This window comes from Physella acuta, unplaced genomic scaffold (genome assembly GCF_028476545.2).
Source record: "Physella acuta isolate Inbredline_101_S28 unplaced genomic scaffold, ASM2847654v3 ptg000145l, whole genome shotgun sequence".
Lineage (NCBI taxonomy): Eukaryota > Metazoa > Mollusca > Gastropoda > Physidae > Physella > Physella acuta.
In genome coordinates, this window is record NW_026731664.1 from 533,648 (window position 1) to 556,264 (window position 22,617).

Genomic DNA, 22,617 nt, shown 5'->3' on the forward strand with positions numbered 1-22,617 from the left:
AGGGGTCATGGCATAATTTATCTACCAGTATTTTCAATGAGGCTTCAGATTTTAAACTGCTGGAGTTAGTTTCTCCCTCTCATTAATAGTAATATTTTAAACTTCAAATTAATTTTCAAATATTTACAAGTTGACTATTAGGAAAACACTAATCCCTGCCCCTCCTTGTAGCAGTACTGGCTGATTTCTAAGCTTATGTGAACTCACCCAGACCCTGTTTGATACTGCTTGGTTTGGTGACAAATAAAAGGGACTTGTATCTCAGATAGCCATTGTGTACAGTAGGCTATAAGCACTAAAAAAAGAATGTCAACTTAGTGACTCCTGAACCATATATTGTTGGAAGGGGGTGGGGTGGTACCAGAGGCGCAGCGACAGTCAGGACTGAGCTCCTACACAGAAGACAAGTGGTGTCAACATATTTTATTAACTCTCTTATGTTTGCATAAGACCATGTTTGACCTTGTAAGAACAGCTAACAGAAAGGTTGTAAAACAATTACTGTTTAAATAGTTTCTGAACCGCTGTTATCGGCCTTGTTACAATAGATTTTCAAGGTGTGTCACTAAGCGCTGCAAACACGATATGCATGCTGGGTTGTTTGTCAGCACTAAAGTGGGGCAGGTGGAGGCTTTTTTAAAACTTTATCAAGTTATAAAAACTTACAGCAAATTTTATTAATGACATTTACAACTATTGCCACAAGATTTTTTTGTACAGATAGATTACAGACATTTGTTTAAAACTGCAGTTTTATTTTATTAAAAAATAACTAGCAGCAACGAAACGATGAATATTGCCTTGTCAACTCAAACCAAACTAACGGGGTCTACTGTAGTCACAAAATAAACATCAGTTAACTTCAAACTGTGTTACATTTATTTTAGCACATACATTTAAATAAAACAGCTAAACAATATAAAAAAATTCTGAGTTTATTGCTTTATAATTTAATCAAAGTTGTGTCTTTTAAAAAAAAAAATTAAATGAAAACATCCTTCGGTTTTTGACATTCGTACTTCTTATCCCTGAACCACGCCTTCATGTCGGGAATTGTCTTGGCGTACTTGTCAATGTTCCAGACACGTTGACACAGCTGGCATATAGACACAGCTTCGTACCGATACTCCAGGTAATCCAGCCTTTGTTTGTATATCAGAGGATAGTCTTCAAATAGAACAAAATACTTGTCCTTTTCTTTCAACATGTTGATATACTCTTCGTCGTGTGAGTTTAAATACATAATTCTCTCCGCAAGTTCTTTTGGCGATTTAAAATTATTCGTGTTTAAATAAATTTCCGAGGGTAAAACTTGAGCGTAGCCCTCCCCTCCTCGGGCGATAACAATCATGTCCGTGTTGAGGAACCGGAACAGTTTCTCCGTTACGTAATCTCTACACAGAGAACTCTCGAACCCGAGGTAGAATTTGTACTTGGTTGTAATGTCCTCCAGACACTTTGTGTCACGTGATCGCGGACAGTATTTCCCACCGCACGTGCCAAAGACGTCGACAGCGACGTACTTCTGAAGCTCCTTAACATACAGATCTCTTCTAGAATCTGCCTTACAGTTTGACGACATCCACGCCACAATCCCAGTTTTGTTGCCTAAAATAGCTTTGTAATCTTTCACGATTTCCGTCAGGCGTTTTCTGACTAGCCCGTAGGAGACGGGGACATCGGAGTCGGTCCTGAAGGACATGGTCCAGTTAAACGCCGAGTTCCAGGACTGGTCTTTGGATATGATGTCCCCGTGGTGCCAGAAGGTGTGGATGTTGGAGGACTCGACTTGATAAAACACCAGGACTTGATCAGGTCGTCGTTTTGGGGGCTTCTCTTTGTCCACGAACTGGACTACAGAAACAGAAATTGATCATGTATAACGTGTGGTTAATGTAATTGATATAGGAAATTGTGTGGTTAATATTGTTGATAAAAGAAATTGTGCAATTAATTTTATTGATGTAGGAAAATCAATCACAGGTATAAATACACAAACACAAGTGCAGTGACGTGGAATGAAGGGTCCCCCCCCCCCCCCCTCAGTCCGTCACAAAAAGCCAGACCCCCCGCCCCCTCCCCTAAATCAAAATTTCAGCGTTTTATGCGTAATTGAGTCGGAAAAACTGGGCTTTGCAATTTTGTCCGTATGTGTGTGTGTTTATGTCTGGATATAATAGACATTTGTATCATTGTGAAAATGCAAATGCTTTAGAGTTGCTGAACCAAGTTAATCGGGTTTACGAAATCATGTTCTTTTCCTTTTTAAAACTATATGTGTAAGTTAATGCATGCAAGAATGGTAGACAAAGTTCACTTAATCTTCTGATTTTAGTTTATCAGTCGGCTCAACACCAGATTCACCACAAACGTATCAACTGGATAATGTACTTATATATATATATATATATATATATATATATATATATATATATATATATATATATATATATATATATATATATATATAGATATATATATATATATATATATATATTCATTTATTTATTTATTTATAATATCTATATATATAAAAAGCAATGTATGTGTGTGTGTTTGTTTGTTTGTTTGTCTGTCCTTTATGCATTACTACACCTCTCATCACATTGCCGTGAAACTTTGGGAAGTTGTTGAGAATATTCCTGGGGAGGTTTCTACGAAAAAAAAATTTCAAATTCGCAGGGGTGGCGCCCCGGCAGGGCGCGATTTGTTTTTCTCTATATACGGTATATCTATCTATATATATAAAAAGCAATGTATGTTTGTGTGTGTGTGTGTGTGTGTGTGTGTGTGTCTGTGTGTCCTTTATGCATTACTACACCTCTCATCACATCGCCGTGAAACTTTGGGAAGTTGTTGAAAATATTCCTGGGGAGGTTTCTGCGAAAAAAAAAATTTCAAATTCGCAGGGGTGGCGCCCCGACAGGGCGCGATTTGTTTTTTTCTATATACGGTATATAAAAATAAAAGTTGATTTTGGTTTGGCATCGTTCATCCGATAACCATGAGACTTTGGGGAGTTCATTATACTACTCTAAAGAAAGGGTTCTGTAAAAAAATCATTTTTAATATCGCAAGGGCGGCGCCACGGGAGGGTCCGATTTTTCTCTCTATACGGTATATAAAAATAATAAAAGTGAATTACAGTGACATCGTTCACACGATCGCCATCAAACTTTGGGAATATGTTGAGAATGTTCCTGGGGAGGTTTCTGCTTAAAATACATTTTCAAATTTGCAGGGGTGGCGCTCCGGTAGGGCGCGATTTGTTTTCTCTCTATAAACGGTATATAAAAAATAAGAGTCGATTGCAGATTCACACTGTTCATCCAATCACTGTCAAGCTTTGGGGAGTTGATTAGAGCTATTCAGGGAAGGGTTCTGTAAAAAATCATTTTTAATATCGCAAGGGCGGCGCCACGGGAGGGTGCGATTTTTCGCTATATACGGTATATAAAAATAATAAAAGTGAATTGCAGTGACATCGTTCACACGATCGCCATCAAACTTTGGGAATATGTTGAGAATGTTCCTGGGGAGGTTTCTGCTTAAAATACATTTTCAAATTTGCAGGGGTGGCGCTCCGGTAGGGCGCGATTTGTTTTCTCTCTATAAACGGTATATAAAAAATAAGAGTCGATTGCAGATTCACACTGTTCATCCAATCACCGTCAAACTTTGGTTAGTTTATTAGAGCATTTCAGGGAAGGGTTCTGTAAAAAAAATCCTTTTTAATTTCGCAAGGGCGGCGCCACGGGAGGTTGCGATTTTTCACCATATACGGTTTATAAAAATAAAACTCGAATGCGGTTCATCTGAGTGCCATAAAACTTTGGAAAGTAGATGAGAATACTCTCGAGAATATTTCTGTGAAAAAAACACCTAAAATTTCTTATGGGCGGCGCCATGGAGGGTACAATTTTCGTCAACAACGGTTTGGCGCCCAGAGCTTTAGAGCGACTATGTTGGCACTTGGCATCCGTTAATCGAGCGTCCTGCATAGCGAGTAAGGGGTACTACTATATTCAGCGGTAAAACTACAACAGGCTTCTAAAAATAACTTTGTAACGCGAAGGAAATCCTTCTGTCCGGTTTCGTCACCTTACGAAAGATGAAAAAATAACTTTTTGAATATGAGGAGCCTACTGTAGAGTTTCGTCACTTTGCGAATGATGCAATAAGCATCTACTATTAGACAATCCAGTCAGAAATTGAGATCGAGCATCTAATAATAGACCATTAGTAACGCTAGCATATTGCATCAGTCACACTGATGTTTAAAACACGTCAAATACTTTTTTACGTGTTAAAGAAAAATAGCCTGTTCATTTGTGGCACTTTAGCGAATGATGAAATCTGCATCATTATTAACAGGATGCTATTTGGCACGATGGCGCCTATTACTTTTAAGGAGCCAGGGGTCGTACGCCGCGCCTATGCGGTAGTGTAATCGGGGGGAGGGGGGGGGGGGGTGGGGGCCCCGAGAACGCCCCACTACGCTCTGACACAGAAGCGGTCACCGAAGTGTGTTACCAAATTATTTCGGTGAGTGATTAATGTACACTCAAGGTTTTCATGCCGTAGTGTAGGTAAACCCGTGTCCTAATATTTATGATCCAAGAACAGGCATTGTTTACATTTAAATAACTCATTTTTAGAAAAGAAGGTCACGCGTCTAAGAACATATAATTATAATTGATAACGCGTTGGTGAAATCCTAATATATTTCGTCAAACTTTCTTCTATCCCCGCGGCAACGCGCGGGGGTCAGGTACGCTAGTCTATCTATATCTATCTATATATATAAAAAGCAATGTATGTTTGTGTGTGTGTGTGTCTGTGTGTCCTTTATGCATTACTACACCTCTCATCACATCGCCGTGAAACTTTGGGAAGTTGTTGAGAATATTCCTGGGGAGGTTTCTGCGAAAAAAAATATTTCAAATTCGCAGGGGTGGCGCCCCCACAGGGCGCGATTTGTTTTTTTCTATATACGGTATATAAAAATAAAAGTCGATTTTGGTTTGGCATCGTTCATCCTATAGCCATGAGACTTTGGGGAGTTCATTATACCACTCTAGGGAAGGGTTCTGTACAAAAATCATTTTTAATTTCGCAAGGGCGGCGCCACGGGAGGGTGCGATTTTTCTCTACATACGGTATATAAAAATAATAAAAGTGAATTGCAGTGACACCGTTCATCCGATAGGCATGAAACTTTGGGGAGTTGATTAGAACACTCTAGGAAAGGGTTCTGTACAAAAATCATTTTTAATTTCGCAAGGGCGGCGCCACGGGAGGGTGCGATTTTTCTCTACATACGGTATATAAAAATAATAAAAGTGAATTGCAGTGACACCGTTCATCCGATAGGCATGAAACTTTGGGGAGTTGATTAGAACACTCTAGGGAAGGGTTCTGTACAAAAATCATTTTTAATTTCGCAAGGGCGGCGCCACGGGAGGGTGCGATTTTTCTCTACATACGGTATATAAAAATAATAAAAGTGAATTGCAGTGACACCGTTCATCTGATAGGCATGAAACTTTGGGGAGTTGATTAGAACACTCTAGGGAAGGGTTCTGTACAAAAATCATTTTTAATTTCGCAAGGGCGGCGCCACGGGAGGGTGCGATTTTTCTCTGTATACGGTTTATAAAATGTCGATTTCACACCGTTCATCCGTGTACCATGAAACTTCGGGGAAATGATTAGATCACTCAATGGTAGGGTTCTGCAAAAAAATATTGTTTAATGTTGCAAGGGCGGCGCCCCCGGGGGAGAGCGATTTTTTTTTCTATACACGGTATATAAAAAATAAAACTCGGATTCGGTTCATGAAACTTTAGGGAATAGATGAGAATACTCCCAAGAATATTTTTGCTAAAAAGAAAACTAAAGTTTCTTACGGGCGGCGCCATATAGGGTACAACTTTCGTCAATACACGGTTTGGCGCCCAGAGTTTTAGAGCGACTTTGTCGGCACTTGGCACCCGTTAATCGAGCGTCCTGCATAGCGAGTAAGGGGTACTACTATATTCAGCGGTAAAACTACAACAGGCTTCTAAAAATAACTTTGTAACGCGAGGAAATCCTTCTGTACAGTTTCGTCACCTTACGAAAGATGAAAAAAATAACTTTTTTTGAATATGAGGAGCCTACTGTAGAGTTTCGTCACTTTGCGAATGATGCAATAAGCATCTATTGTTAGCCAATTCAGTCAGAAATTGAGATCGAGCATCTAATAATAGACCATTAGTAACGCTAGCATATTGCATCAGTCACACTGATGTTTAAAACATGTCAAATACTTTTTTACGTGTTAAAGAAAAAAGGCTTGTTCATTTGTGGCACTTTAGCGAATGATAAAATCTGCATCATTATTAACAGGATGCTATTTGGCACGATGGCGCCTTTTACTTTTAAGGAGCCAGGGGTAGTGTAATCGGGGTGGGGGGGGGGGGGCTGAGAGCGCCCCTGTACGTCTCTGACACATGGGCGGTCACCGAAGTGTGTTCTAACATATTATTTCGGTGAGTGATTAATGTTCACTCAAGGTTTTTATGCGGTAGTGTAGGTAAACCCGTGTCCTGATATTTATGATCCAAGCGCAGGCATTGTTTACATTTAAATAACTCACTTTTAGAAAAGAAGGTCACGCGTCTAAGAACATATAATTATAATTGATAACGCGTTGGTGAAATCCTAATATATTTCGTCAAACTTTCTTCTATCCCCGCGGCAACGCGCGGGGGTCGGGTACGCTAGTATATCTATAAATATATATATTATATATATATATATATATATATATATATATATATATATATATATATATATATATATATATATATATATATATATATATATATATATACTTCAACCTTTTTTTAATTACTCTCTGAAAATAAACAGTGGTGAGGAATCGGCAAAACGGTGTTGCAAAAGGTTACCTAAATGATATGTGCAGGTACAGGCTTTTAGGAAAGAATTTCATCACGTAACTCGACTTTATAATTTACAGTTGTTGTGTCGAATGTAAAATTTGCATCTTTTAAAAAATCAGGTCTGAGTTGAGTTTAGGAAACCTTTTTTGGATCTTTGGGTTCAAAATTAAAGCAACTAGTTGTATTCGTCAAGTAAAAAAAAACTTCTAGTTTTACTCTGTAAAAACAATTACATGCACATTTTTTGTACTTGTGTTCAGCACTTTTGAATTGGTATATGTAACGCAGCAGGATGTCGTGAAATCTGAAACTTTGAGATTAAATGTTTGCATTTGGCTGCAAAAGACGGTCTCCGTGGTTTAACCTGATATCTGATCTCACACTCTTATGTTTGTACTATCAGATCTCATCCCCGTGCATGCCCCTGTCTAAGCCACTGCTCAAGATAATGTGTACGCTTGTATACCAGATCTCAGGGGCGTAGCGAGGGGGGGGGGTGCGGACCGCACCGGGTGACACCCGACCTCGCTACGCCACTGCCAGATCTAATTCCCGTAAATTTCACTATCTATGCCATTGCCCAAGTCTTGTACGCTTGCATACCAGAGCTAATCCCAGATCTAATTCCCGTACATGCCCTTGCCTACGCCACTGCTCAATGTTACATTTTTATGATATGTCAATATAATGCCTAACTTAGCCGAGGGACAACAAAATGTACTTTTTTTTCTACCGTTTACTATCATAACACTGCTGTCCTCTTTATAATTCCTGTCTCTTGTTATATAGTTTACTATTTACTATCATAACACTTCTATCCAATATAAAAGTTTTAGTTTTTTTAAAAAAGGGAAAAGGGCTCATATGTGCCTTGGGCCCGTATACCTTGGGTAAGTTAGCTTTATGTTAGCTACGCCACTGATCATAACACGGCTTTCCATTGTATAACTCCAGTCTGTTGTTATACAACTTACCATTTACTATCATAACTCTGCAATCCAATGTATACAATGTATAATTGATGTCGTTATATAGCTTACCATTTACTATCATAACACGGCAATCCAATGTATAATTGATGTCGTTATATAGCTTACCATTTACTATGATAACACTTCTATTCAATGTATAATTGATGTCGTTATATAGCTTACCATTTACTATCATAACACTTCTATCCAATGTATAACTGATGTCGTTATATAGCTTACTATTTACTATCATAACACTTCTATCCAATTATAACTGATGTCGTTATATAGCTTACCATTTACTATCATAACACTGCTGTCCTCTGTATAATTCCTGTCTGTTGTTATAACACACGGCAAATCTGGACAGCCTCTCATTTTATGTAACCCAGACAGCAGAGGCTGTTTTCTTTTTGTTTGCCACCAGAGAATGATCTTCTTTTTCGGGATATTCTGCTTTAGTTTCTGCTTATTTCCCTCGAAGAAAAAGCTTGCATTAAATGGAATATAGGCTTCAAATTCCGATTTAAATAATGTGTTGTTGGCTGGTTCTAGAAATGGGAATTTCCGATACTGGACGCCATTTTCTGTCCAAATATCGTGACCGGTTTCTGTTTTTATGGGCGCGAGACCAAACCCGGAGCGTATTTCATTTTCAGAATGAGTTAAAAAATTTTCTTTGACTAGAAAGTTGGTAAAAGTTGTATATGGAGGAAGCGGCGGTCTTTGGTTTCGTTCACTCGTAGTCGTCAGCTTGTTGGATACTTTTTCTATCTGAACTTTGTTAGTTTTATTCACATTTAGACTATAGTTCACTACTGAGTTGTGGGCGACTGTGGCGGATTTTTCACACGGGCAGTTTGATTCCTGGACTGACCGTACAGCTATATTTGACTTCTGAACATCTTTTAAATACGTGCCGTGAATCACCATGAAAGCTAGGATTATAAATATGACAGCTTTGAGAAATTGTAAAAATACTCGATTCATCTGGGAACAAGAAAAGAAAAAAATCGAAATCGTTAAACAATCAAGCAACAAAAGTATATTAAAACCTCAAAAAAATTAACGTTTTGAAGGTATTGTTATCTGAACATTGTCATAATAACGACCATTGTTAAATATAAATACGTAGTAGCCTGTGCGTTCTTTCCCTCAGAGATCTCTCTATCGAACAGTTTTTTCCAGGCATCTCTGCGGGGAGGGGGGGGAGCACCCCAAATAAATCTACCACCCCCACGATCGAGATGGAATTTATGTAGTAAACATATACTTTACTAGTGTCCGCCCCCCCCCCCCCCCCCGAATAATTTTGACTGCCCCCCCCCCCCCCCCGGAGAAGAAAGTCTGGAAGATACACTGCTATCAGAGGGGGTTGAGTAAAAAAAGAGAAAAAAAGTGATTCAGACATCCCCTTTGAGCTCGTCCGCAGGAGAAAAACAGAAGTATCAACTTAAATTGTCTCCCTCTCTTTATTGATTCGTAAAAATCTCAAGCTGTTGTTTTTCAACACAAGGGGTTTCAAGTTGTGTACTACAACCCCCGCAACGAATGTTTCTTTCAGACTTTTTACTCCGGGAGGGGGGGGGGGGCACTGGTAAAAGTATATATTTTCTATATAAATTATGAATTCTATTTCGTTTGGGGGCGATAGATGGTCTTCCCGGGAGGGGAGGCGGGGGAGGGGGGGGGTTGTCCCGACGAAGAGATGCTTGGAAAAAAAAACTGTCCTCAACCACCAGCAAGGTGATTTTTTTTTTACCATCATAACCCCTTTTAATTATAAATGTAGAAATATATATATATATATATATATATATATATATATATATATATATATATATATATATATATATATATATATATATATATATATATATATCATTCCTTTGTGGCCCCTGGGGAGCAAGGGGCTGCAACCACACACACACACACACACACACACACACACACACACACACACATATATATATATATATATATATATATATATATATATATATATATATATATATATATATATACAAATTACATAATTTTAACTATCTAAACTAACGAAAGTTTAGTGCCTTTTTAGTCGTAATTTCATGTTTTTTTTTATACACTGGATCGTTTAAGAACGTAGGACGTGAGTCATAGCTCCTCCTTTTTTTAAAAAAATATATTGACCGGCCCTATTTCAGTCATTTTTAATCACAGCTGCGCCTACTTTTAGTCACAGTACCACTCTTTTAGTCACAGCTCCGCCTACTTTTAGTCACAGTACCACTCTTTTAGTCACAGCTCCGCCTACTTTTAGTCACAGTACCGTGTACTTTTAGTCACAGTACCACTATTTTAGTCAGAGCTTCGCCTACGTTTAGTCACAGTACCACTATTTTAGTCACTGACTCCGCCTACTTTTAGTCATATTACCGCTCTTATAGTCACAACTCTGCCTACTTTTAGTCACATTACAACTATTTCAGTCACAGCCTCCGCCTACTTTTAGTCAAATTACTGCGTACTTTCCTCCATGGTTCCGCCTATTTTTAGTCACAGTACCACTATTTTAGTCACAGCTCCGCCTACTTTACCACTATTTTAGTCGTCACTGACTCCGCCTACTTTTAGTCACATTACCGCTCTTATAGTCACAACTCTGCCTACTTTTAGTCACATTACAACTATTTCAGTCACAGCCTCCGCCTACTTTTAGTCCCCGCGTACTTTTGTCACAGTCACGCCCCTATGCACCCACGTGATACGGACGACAATGTGTGTTGAGGATATGCATGATATCCCACGCATGCGCCAAACAACACCCGCGGGTTGCACGGTCTGGATTCAGTACAATACATAAACAGAACTCTGTTGTCTCATAAAAATAAACCTGCAAGGGCGTTGGTGCCTTACGGTTACGCAGAATAAAGAAAAGTTTGACGTCACCTGGCACTTTACGATTGTGTTTTATTTTCTATTTTTTGAAACCGTGTTTAGATACTTTAAAACATAACTGGTGTCACGTTTCTGCTAGTATCGTTTGAGCCAGGCAGCTAAGTCTGACAATCAGATATTTTTTGTAACAGATTTAAACTTGATTTGTATAACGTACATATTATTTTAAACAAACGACGATTTTCTTTTGGCTGTTGATAAAGTTTTGTCATAACTAGTTCGTTTTCTTTAACTATCGAGGAGTTGGAAAAGGGGGGGGGGGAATTAAAGAAGATTAAAACACCCAACGCCCCACATTATAACTAAATTAACAACCACCCTTTACCACATAAACCACATTATAACAGAACGAAATACAACCCTAACTTCCATTCTACACAATATAGCTCTGATATAAGACAATACATTAACAACACATCTCCCATATAATACTATATAGCAATATAAAAATAAAACACCACGTGTCCCACGTAACGGAAGTTAACATTGTATATCACCCTGTGTAACGCAATATAACACTAAACCACCCTATACCCTATATAGCGAATTTAACACAAAACCACCCTATACCCTATTTAACGCAATATAGATACAAAAAAAGGAATCACAGCTCCCATTATCCCCCACCCCAATTGAATTATCTAGAATTAGCTCCTACCACTGAACTAATAAAAGAGCTAAACATGTTTGAATTAAAACTGCTATAAATTCCCTCCATCACCTAAACACATGTCGACTTGTGCATTAAAATAAGATTTTTTTGGAACAATGTCCGACAATAGACTCTTCCGAAAATAGGTGTGTTAGGTTGCTTGTGGTATCTAAATCGGTTGTTTGTGGTATCTAAATCGCAAGTCTAGATTTATTTTTAGAAATTAGGGTTGGGCGTATGGTAGGACGAGGGCTGGGGTTAGGGTTAAGAATAGGAATAGCATTGATATTAGCAAACCATATGTGTATTTATTTTACCACCCTTAACCTAACACCCCCTTTTAAAGAAGATTCTATTATTGTGCTGTTAACGAACACGGCATATCGAATTCCCCCAGCTTTCTAAAGCTGTGATAAAAATAAAATAGAACCTATGCAAATAAAAATTTAAAATAGTTCCACTACAGTACGAATGTCACGAAAACGAAGTAAAAATAAAAAAAAAAACATAACGAAATCATGAAAACTTGTAGGAAACGCCCAAGCATAAAATCAAACTGAGTAGTTTCTCATAGTACACCTGATACGTTGTATCCTGTTGGTATACCGCGCTTCTAAACCAAGTAGAAAAAACAACTTTTCTTTGTTACAAAAACACAATCACACCTAGGCGTGTCTATTGTCGACTTTGTTAAAATAAGTAAACATTGATATATTTCCCTTTTCTGCTTCATGTACGTATAGGCTTAATACACTTACAGCGTTAAGAAAAGGTTTTTTTTAATAAAAGGTTTAAAGTACAGCTTATTATAGGAATAAGAATGATTTTCCTTGTTCGAATAACTCTTATGTCAGCGCTCCGTTCAGTGTTGTGAAAAATTTTCAGCGTGAAGTTGGAATTGTATATCTATGTTTCTTAAATTAAGCTAATCGATATTCACTGGATTCAATTAGATTGTACAGTTTTCTTTTTGCTGTATTATTACCTTCGTGTCCAAGTTATGTTATTTTAAAACATGGCAAGAGAAATATAATTTAGATACAAAGATGGTTTGTTTTTGTTAGTACACCCTTTTACCCACTATATAATTTCCATGAATGATTTAAAGGAAACCAAAAAGAAAAATTGAATGAACAATATACGTATTATAAGCATAATAATATATCACTTACGGTTTCAAATTCTGGTATATTTTTAATAGAAGTTTTGTTAACACATGACGGGAAAATATGTGTGTTCATAAATGAGCACTACACATATATTAAGCGTATATCACTTACGGTTTCAAATTGTGGTATAATTTTTTAAAAGAAACTTTTGTAACGCTTGACTGGAGAATGTTTTTGTTCATAAATGAACGGCCAAACTAATGTTTTCAGTTGAGTTTCAAAAGTAACACAATCAAAACGTTTGGCAGAAAACAGGATACTAAAAATATAGGTGTAGCTGAAGTAGAAGAAGTCTTTGTTTATTGGCCGGCCCTCTAAGGCAAGCTGGTTTTGGCCAATCGCCGGAGGTCTTGCTATGACGTCGTGCTGTAGCGCCATGCCAAAAATTGCGTCCTTTACGCTGACAAAAGATCTCAACACAATTTATTGTAGCTGTTGTATAAGACATTTTAACATTAATGTGAGGGTATCTGTGTGTGGTCAACAAGATCACAATTAGCATAAATTTGGCCACAAAAAAAAATTAAAAATTAAAAATAATTTTTTAATTACTTGTTCTGTTTACTGTTGGTTGAAAGTGATATTTACTGTTAAGTTTCGAGAAGTAAAGTTTTAGCAGATCCAAATGATAACCCGTGTAGTTGCTGTGCTTTGTGTTTGCTTCTTCGCGTGTCTACACGCAGGTAAGTAGATTAGAACACAGTGATGTGATGACTAATTTGTTCTAACAATAGAAGTATAGTTTTTTTTGTGAGCTTCGCTTTAGTAGTGGTGGTTGCGTGTCCTATTAACACCAAGTTAGATAAAACTCATTTAGTTATAATCTATAATTACGATGTTGTAAAAACAATGGCAGTTTTTTTTTTCAACAAATACTTGATTAAAATTTTCATCGCTGAACAACGTATATTACTTCGGTAAATGAAGCGCTTAAAGTCACCCACTTAAACCCGTACACCCTGAAACATACATACAACATACACATACACAGACGCACCTACTGAAATTTACTCACTCCATGCACGCGAAACATAACAACATCGTACATATAAACACTTTATATACACACAAACACACACGTGTTAAAACACAAACACTAACTCACAATTCCCACAAACATGCACCAGAATACGTACACATACAAATAGCCTAACGTGAAAGCTCACAATATCCTAAACATTTAAGTTTCAATTTAACCTAAAGCAAACGTCCCTTTTTAATAACATTTAAGTTTCAATTTAACCTAAAGCAAACGTCCCTTTTTAATAACATTTAAGTTTCAATTTTACCTAAAGCAAACGTCCCTTTTTAATAACATTTAAGTTTTAAATCTGAAATTAATTTAGTTTGGATATCACAACATTTGTGACAGTGAAGTAGCTATAGTGGCCTTTAGCATATAAGCATATAGGCTTATAGGCATATAGGCATATAGGCATATAGGCATATAGGCATATAGGCATATAGGCATATAGGCGTATAAGCGTAAAGGCGTATATTCGTATAAGCGTATAGGTGTATAGGCGTATAGACGTATTGGCGTATAGGTGTATAGGTGTATAGGCGTATAGGCGTATAGACGTATAGGCGTATAGGCGTGTAGGTGTATAGGCGTATAGACGTATAGGCGTATAGGCGTATAGGCGTATAGGCGTATAGGCGTATATGAGTATATGAGTATAGACGTATAGGCGTATAGGTGTATAGGCGTATAGGCATATTTATAAGAAAATTGTGATAGGATTGACAAATATTTTCTAGAATGTTGCAAAAATCAGCACATTTGTTTGACGACATTCATCAAAAGTGAGGAAACAGATGATGGAATTTGCAGGTAAATAAAAGATAAATAAACACAACTGTAGGTTTAGATATGTGTTTAGCAATGTAACATCAATGCAATAATTATGTGTTTAGAGCATAATTCACAAAAATAATTTAAAAAAAAAATGAACATAAAACTCGATGATCAAAATCTTTTCCCGTTCGTGCCCAAGACATATGGTGCAGAAGAAGTAGAGTTTATCTGTTTTAACGACCTCGGAATGCAAGAGGATAATGTAGCCAGTCCCATTCACGGCGCCTTTGTTTCCCTGATGCGAGTCATGTACCCAGATTTGGGCCAGTAGCGTAGCGATGGGGGGGGGGGTACATATGTCCCCGGGCGCCGACCTTAGGGGACGCCAAAATGGGTTGGAAAAATAAATTGAAATGTTGAGGGGGTGCAAATCGAAACTTGAGGGGGGGGGGGGGAGGGGGTGCAAATCGAAAAGTTTGTCCCCGGGTGCCGGGTAGGGTCGCTACGCCTCTGATTTGGGCGGAGTCAGGGACGTCCTTCAGTAATCTAGCGCTCTACCTCTCGGCCACACCGTCAACATAAAACTTACTCACGTACTATTCGCTTTGAGGCTAGTGCACTACCCAGGAGAACTCTACTTCACCTACCCAATGAACCGTCAGGTTCGAAAGCGTATTTTTATTACACTACACTGGCATCGACCCAGTGATATTAGTAGATTTATTTACGTGTTAAAGTGTTTTTTTTAATGTGGACAATAGCATTCCTTTGAAAATGTAAACGCACGCTATATTGAAAAAACAAATCTTTCAGGGGAATCAACGAGTATTTGAAGTGTGTGGTCAATTTAGAAAATGCCGAGGCCGATGAAATAAAATACATCTTGGGACGTTTACAACGGGAGCCAGGCTTGTTCACACACAACTGTAGTAAGTTGGTTTTATTTTAAAAACTCAGTCTAATATGTCCTAAAATACTAAAATTAATATTTTTTGGCGCGGATGAAACGTAATGATCAAGTTATTTATCCAGAAAAAAAAATGTGTGTATGTCATGTTACTTATCTAGACATGTTGTGCAAGGGTACAGGTGCAGAAACACAAACACACACACACACACACTCACACAAACACACACACAAACACACACACGCTCGCACGCACTCACACACACACACACAAATACACTCACACACACAAACATAAACACATACGAAGATTTAAAACAACATACGCAACCACAGCCGAAACCACACAACCAAACACACAAAAAACCATACAAAACGAAACTTAAATACACGCACAAATACGCACAAGCAAACGCCTTTTAATATATGAAAAAGCAACTCTTGTGTCTGCGTTCTATTTGTAACAAACAGAAAAAAAACTTTAATACAAACAAAAGAGACGCGTTTAACAGTACACCGGTTAAATACAATCTCTAAAAGTTCTAATAAAGTACTAGTGCATGGAAAAAAAATACATGCAGGTCTATCTGTTATTGGTGTTTACTTTGTCACCTTGATCTTGGACCAGGCTTCACGTTTCAGCGTTCTCCACGGTCCAGCGAGCGCGGTCACATAAAGCCTATGAAAGGACGTATGCACAGCGCTTTATACAGCCATGCATAGCGTTAAACGTGTTGACTTAATACTTTCAAAACAACAATCACGATGTTGTTATAAGGGGGAGGGGTTCATAAATCACGATACCCTTTTTGACACCCCCCTCCGTACAAGCCCCTCGTCACACAGCGTCACTAAAGTGCGAACCTCCTTGTCCTATGAGTGTGTTACGAGTGTGGACGACCCTTACCATTATTTTCCGTATCTGTTTAGCATAGAATATGGTATTTTAATAACTTATTTTTACATCTACAGCTGTTGATACAGAGCTAACACTGTTTTTAAGTAAGTCACGCCAAATATATATATATATATATATATATATATATATATATATATATATATATATATATATATATATAATATTTTGTAGGCAGAAGAAGGATACATCTCAAAACTTAACAATAAAAACCATGAAAATGTTCATGTCGCAAAAAGTTAAGATTTTTATTGAAGTGAAATATTAACATATACTGATTATAAACACGTAGGTCCAGTACATTATCACTAAATCACTGCCTTTCCGTTTCCCTCCCATCCTCTCAGTTTCTACAAAACTAATATGTATACCCTTAATACTATCTAATAAACATATAAGAAAGTAAGATGCCCTTTTAGTGCATTTATAAAAGCTAGTAATTATAAAAGTTTTTATGTATTTATTATTTTATACGAGCGCAAAAAAATCGAAAGTATGAAACAATCGCAACATTCACTTTGCCTAGCTCTTCTATATTAAAATCAAGCGGGGGAACTGGAAATGTAAAGACCAAGCTTTACCCATCCAAAATATTGTTCAGCCCAAATCTTCACCATAACCTTAAACCTAAACGTAACACTAACTAATCAGTGTTTCTTCCAGACTTTTTTCTACGGGGGGGGGGGCACTTGAAATCTTCGGGGGGGGGGGGGCGGTAGACTTTCTTCGGGGGGGGGGGGGCGGACACTGTTAAAAGTATATATTTTCTATATAAATTATATAAATTATATAAATTTCATTTCGTTCGGGGGGGCGGTAAAAAATTTTCGGGGGGGGGGGGGGGCTTCGCCCGCCCGAAGAGATGCCTGGAAGAAACTCTGTAACTAATGCTTAGGGTTAGACTTAGTGCCCGGATTAACTGTCCTTCTAATGACCTACTTCAGTTTCTGTGGTGTGGGGTAATAAATAGGGTTAGGCGACAGGGATAGAAATAAGTTAATGATAGTTGAGTTTTGGTTTAGTTCTATACAAATAGCTTCTGAGTTGACACGCGAATGATTATTCCCTTTCGAACCCGATGGTCCATGGTTCGAGTGAAGTAGAGTTCACCTGTTTCTGAGATCTCAGCATATGAAAGGACAATATGGTCAGCACAATGCCCGGCTGCCTTTACTTTCCCTAACGTAAATTAAATACTCATTAGAGCTGGATTCGAACTCAAGACTTTCGGTTTAGCAGTTTATGCTCTACCATTCGACTACTTCGTCCCGAATATCTATTGGCATACGATTAAAATAAAAATAACACTCTGTTTCAGACTTGCCTCCCGTGTATTTGTCTAGCGTGCAACCAATGAAAATTCCGAACAGTATGTATATTTATGTTCTAAAATATTTACCACGGTGGTTATAAGATTGATATGTGAACAAACAGCTGCAACACTTGTCCATCTAGTTGATATTGTTATGTTTTTTACCCTATTGTATAATAAAATTATAACCTTCAGGTTATCCATCCACAACAAATGTTTGTCTAAACACCTACCTCGACACACTGGGGACCTACTCTAACACTCCGACATTAATCTGTCAGTAAGTAAAAAAAAAGGCTTAACTACCACCCACCTCCTCCTCCCCAAGTAGAGTTTGCCGGAAGTCAATTTAAACTTAAATTATTAAGCCCACCTCTACACTGTCGCTACACATATAGGGCATTGACTTTTGGGGCACACACTAGACATTGACTCAATACATATAAAGCAGAGTTTTTTGGGGCCCACAATAGACATTGACTCAATACATATAGAGCAGAGATTTTTGGGGCCCACAATAGACTCAATACATATAAAGCAGAGATTTTTGGGGCCCCCACTAGACATTGACTCAATACATATAAAGCAGAGACTTTTGGGGACCCCACTAGACATTGACTCAATACATATAAAGCAGAGACTTTTGGGGACCCCACTAGACATTGACTCAATACATATAAAGCAGAGACTTTTGGGGCCCCCACTAGACATTGACTCAATACATATAAAGCAGAGACTTTTGGGGCCCACAATAGACATTGACTCAATACATATAAAGCATAGACTTTTGGGGCCCACAATAGACATTTCAATACATATAAAGCAGAGACTTTTGGGGACCCCACTAGACATTGACTCAATACATATAAAGCAGAGACTTTTGGGGACCCCACTAGACATTGACTCAATACATATAAAGCAGAGACTTTTGGGGACCCCACTAGACATTGACTCAATACATATAAAGCAGAGACTTTTGGGGCCCCCACTAGACATTGACTCAATACATATAAAGCAGAGACTTTTGGGGCCCACAATAGACATTGACTCAATACATATAAAGCATAGACTTTTGGGGCCCACAATAGACATTTCAATACATATAAAGCAGAGACTTTTGGGGCCCCCACTAGACATTGACTCAATACATATAAAGCAGAGACTTTTGGGGACCCCACTAGACATTGACTCAATACATATAAAGCAGAGACTTTTGGGGACCCCACTAGACATATACTCAATACATATAAAGCAGAGACTTTTGGGGCCCCTACAGTTGAATAAGAACAACTTACAAACATGATTAAAATTTGCTACACATATTTACTTCACCGAGATATCAACTATTAGCAAACTGTTCTCATATTTTCGGTCGTTGTTGACGTTTTTCCACTGTACCCAATCAACGTTGCTGGCACCGCCAGAAGAAGTGAGGGAAGCCATGGCCGTGTTTACAGAGGAGTTGTCAAGATTCCAGCTCAGATGTGGTTTGTAGATTTGATAAACACATAGTTTCATGTAATGTATATGTGGTTTGTAGATTCGATGCATACACACCTTGTATTGTTATGCATATGTGGTTTTTAAATTTGATTAATGCACACTTTGTTTCGTGTTACGTATATATGGTTTGTAAATTTTATTATTACACACTTTGTTTCGTGTTATGTATATGAGGTTTGTAAATGTGATTAATGCACACCTTGTTTTATGTCATGTATATGTGGTTTGTAGTTGTGATAAACACACAATTTGTATTGTGTAACGTTAATGTTTTTTGTGACTAAGTGTATTGAACACGTTGAATTGTACTGTGTACATGTCATTTGTACATGTATGAACAAAACACGTTTGACTATATTATGTTAAACTAATGTTAACAAGTTTTGTCCAAAGATGTTTGTCTTTGTCTACCTAAATTTATGTAAACTTAAACCGCTTCTGATCTTAATATAATAGCTTTTAACAGTTGACAATTTATGTTTTTATTTACAGATTTAAGAAGTGAGCTAATTAACACAGGTTAGTGTTTACAAAGTTTTTCATTTAAAAAATTGTATGTTAGTATAATGTATATACAAAAAGTGAAAAGCTTATTTTTGGAGCAAAGTCCAAGAAATTTTACATTAGCATTTGTATTCAAGTAACGCAGATGTATAACCAGATAACTAGGTAGTCAAGAGCAATTTTACCCAAACTATGTCAGGTACCCATTATAACTAGTTGTAATCAGTGAGACCAGACAGAATTAGTGTTGCTAAGCCCGCAATACCAACTCTTTTATTTATACTCACTTTTCAAACATTATTCATTTTTGCTAGTATACCTTGAATGATATTAAAACAAGTCATTCAATAGTAAATTCATTCCCACCATCCCACCCCCACCTTCCCAACACATTTTCCGACTCCAGCATGTAAAACAACAACAGATAAATGTGTTGTCGCTTACTTTGACAACATTTTGCAAAGCAAGTTCAAGGACGAACCTATCTGGACTTGTCCGTAAGTTGCTAAAAAAAGTTAATAATTTATTATTTCAATTAAACACAAAATTAATCCAATTTTAAATCATTAATTGATTAATGTGTACGTCAACAGAACTTCTATAAGCCATCAAAGATTACTTATGTTAAAAAATTAAAACAAAAATAAAATAAAATGAAAAGAATGAGTATTTATATATTAAAAAAAAACCACAACATGTTCTCGAAAACGAGAAATGTGTCTTAAATAAAATTACCTGACAGCTCTAAGTCCAGATGTGTGTCAGTTCGAAATTATCAAAATATATTTAAAAAAAAATTGTTGTTGGACTTTTCAGAGTTTAACAAGAAAGTTTTTTTTGTGTGTTTTAGGTACCTGCAGTATTTTACCCAATGTTTAGCACAAACCACTTGCTCTATAGACGTAGTTACTGATCTGGTAAGGGACGTTGTTATTTTTTTTTTGGGGGGGGGGGGGGCGGATAGCAAGGAAAAATATAGGTGACTCAATGTTGAGACTAATCTATTCGTTATTGGTGTATGCAATTACGTGCGAACGTGGGCTAGATGAGCAGTACCCACACTTATGGCATTATGTTGGATTATCTGGTTGTTTTTCAAGCAGCTCTGTGAATGAGATTCGATCCAGTGAACTTATTAGCTGTGAACTTGGAACGAGGAGTTTGCTCGTGCAGTATTTCTTCCAGACTTTTTACTCCTTTTTCTCCGGAGGTGGGGGGAATTAATTTTTTTTGGGGGGGGGGGGGGGGGGGGGGGTTGGGCGGACTAAAATTTCCGAGGGGGGTGGGCGGACACTGTTAAAAGTATATTTTTTTTAAATAATATTTTATTCGGGGGGACAGACCCCAGCCCCCCCCCCCGAAAATATGCCTGGAAGAAACTCTGGGAGGTAGAGGGGTGGGGGGTGGGGGTAGATATTACTCATTATATTTTGGCGAGGACTACTGCCTTAAATTCTATATTGTTTTTAGAATTTGGAAATTTTTACTAATACTCTTTTGTATGCATAACCCACGTAGGCACTAAATTTAATTTTATGAACACCAAGTTAATGGACAACATTTTGATTTTAAATCAACAGATGAAACTTGTTGGCAAGTTTGAAACTCATCGAACTGGATATGATTGTGGTGGGTAAACCAATGTAAATAATGCCGTCTTTGAGATTAATTGTATCGCTAAAAAACATATTTTTCAGTAAACAGAAAATGGATTTGTAGGGACATAGGAAAAAATTATAAAATAAATAATGTACCTACATTGTACAGAAAAGTTGGTTTTATTGTAGCTGAGTACATTAAAGATAATCTCACAATCTATGTTTATCTAAAATATGTACGATGACTTCTGAAATGTGAGAAACATTGATGCATTTCACGATTTTTATTTTCATTATTTCAGATACATTGAAAGCGACAGAAATTATAAGCAAGAAACCAGTTATTAGTAAGAACCTAAATCTACCTTGTACATACACTTACATTTTGAAGACTTAATAACATTTTTACTTAGAGTTTACTATGGTATTTCTTCTAGTTGTTTTATTATTAAAAGTAATCGGAACAAAATGGTTTATGATAAGGCTGATTCGAAAGTAAAGTTTCTCTTTAGACCTACCAATCCATTAGGTAGATGAAACAAAGTTAATGTGTTTCTGACCTCATCATATGAAAGTATTATGCCCAACATAAGTCAGGTACCCATCAGAGCTGGCTGGACTCAGTTACGTCCTAAAATCACTAGACCAAACCGAGTTCCGAACTCGAGTCCTTCTGGATAGAACACCTTCTGGATAGAAGCCAAGCGCTCTACCATTCAACCAAGCCATCATATAAAAAGTGAATAGTAGGCCTATAAGTATAAATACATTTTTTTTCTTATAATAAATGAGAGATGTATTTTCAGGGCGCCTAGCTGAAATAATATCTGGACCATACCAAGTTGCCTTGTCGGAAACTGTCAATATTCTCGTACAAGATTAACCAACAATTGTAATACGTAGTTAGCATTAAAGATTCTCATGCATTAATCATGTATTCGCTTTTTCTTTCTGTGTTGTGCTCTGTGAATGACGGTTTACATTGATGATTTTTTTAATTGTAAGTGTTTTGAGACATTTTTAAGCTGAAAAAGACACAGAATATCGTCTTTTATAGCATGGGGAACATTAGAATAGCATTTCGTTACTAGATATATCGTATGCAAAAAGATGTCAGAATTTGTAACAATATCTCTATAGATATCATGGATTGGGTTAGCGCAACTAATAAGGTTTAAGATTTATAAAGAAAAAAACAACATATTTCTTGATTATAGCCTTCTTAAATCTTATTTCCTGCTGTGTACTGCTGTACAGAGCCAGACCTCATTGTGCCAATATTAAAAGAAGTTGACATGTTGTGTTATCAGGCTAAAAATTTGTAGCTGTATTCCAGTCATGGTGTGGTTTTGCGGTAGAGACCTCCCTTGAACTTGCTAACCCAAAAAATCACGAATTGTGAT

General features: G+C 37.2%; 2 protein-coding genes across 3 annotated transcripts; one reads left to right on the forward strand and one right to left on the reverse strand.

The window, feature by feature from the left end:
* Positions 1-922: 922 nt before the first annotated feature.
* Positions 923-12,923, reverse strand: LOC131935481 (alpha-(1,3)-fucosyltransferase fut-1-like). Of its 2 annotated transcripts, none has more exons than XM_059291878.1 (3): positions 12,788-12,923; positions 8,215-8,908; positions 923-1,854 (listed from the first exon to the last, which is right to left on the reverse strand). In XM_059291878.1, the coding sequence occupies exons 2-3, from the start codon at positions 8,906-8,908 to the stop codon at positions 983-985; spliced, it is 1,566 nt and encodes a 521-aa protein (XP_059147861.1). In that variant the 5' UTR covers positions 12,788-12,923; the 3' UTR covers positions 923-982. The 2 variants fall into 2 exon arrangements, with proteins under 2 accessions (XP_059147861.1, XP_059147860.1); XM_059291877.1 differs by having other exon boundaries at positions 12,680-12,923.
* A 317-nt stretch (positions 12,924-13,240) lies between these two features.
* Positions 13,241-22,108, forward strand: LOC131935477 (uncharacterized). Its single transcript, XM_059291874.1, has 13 exons — positions 13,241-13,359; positions 14,438-14,510; positions 15,288-15,403; positions 16,354-16,383; positions 17,616-17,666; positions 17,805-17,889; positions 18,981-19,096; positions 19,605-19,631; positions 20,023-20,113; positions 20,467-20,533; positions 21,197-21,245; positions 21,517-21,561; positions 22,021-22,108. Exons 1-13 carry the CDS (start codon positions 13,302-13,304, stop codon positions 22,095-22,097), a joined length of 885 nt encoding a protein of 294 aa, XP_059147857.1. The 5' UTR covers positions 13,241-13,301; the 3' UTR covers positions 22,098-22,108.
* The last annotated feature ends 509 nt before the right edge of the window (positions 22,109-22,617 follow it).

Coding starts and splice junctions, on each gene's coding strand:
- LOC131935481 (XM_059291877.1), bottom strand. CDS start 12,748: ATGAACACACATATTTTCCCGTCATGTGTTAACAAAACTTCTATTAAA. Junction 8,909..12,679: donor ATATACCAGAATTTGAAACC/GTAAGTGATATA, acceptor TCTTGTTCCCAG/ATGAATCGAGTATTTTTACA. Junction 1,855..8,214: donor CAGTGTTATGATAGTAAATG/GTAAGCTATATA, acceptor CTGTTTCTGTAG/TCCAGTTCGTGGACAAAGAG.
- LOC131935477 (XM_059291874.1), top strand. CDS start 13,302: ATGATAACCCGTGTAGTTGCTGTGCTTTGTGTTTGCTTCTTCGCGTGT. Junction 19,632..20,022: donor AAGTGAGCTAATTAACACAG/GTTAGTGTTTAC, acceptor TTCCGACTCCAG/CATGTAAAACAACAACAGAT. Junction 21,562..22,020: donor AAGCAAGAAACCAGTTATTA/GTAAGAACCTAA, acceptor ATGTATTTTCAG/GGCGCCTAGCTGAAATAATA.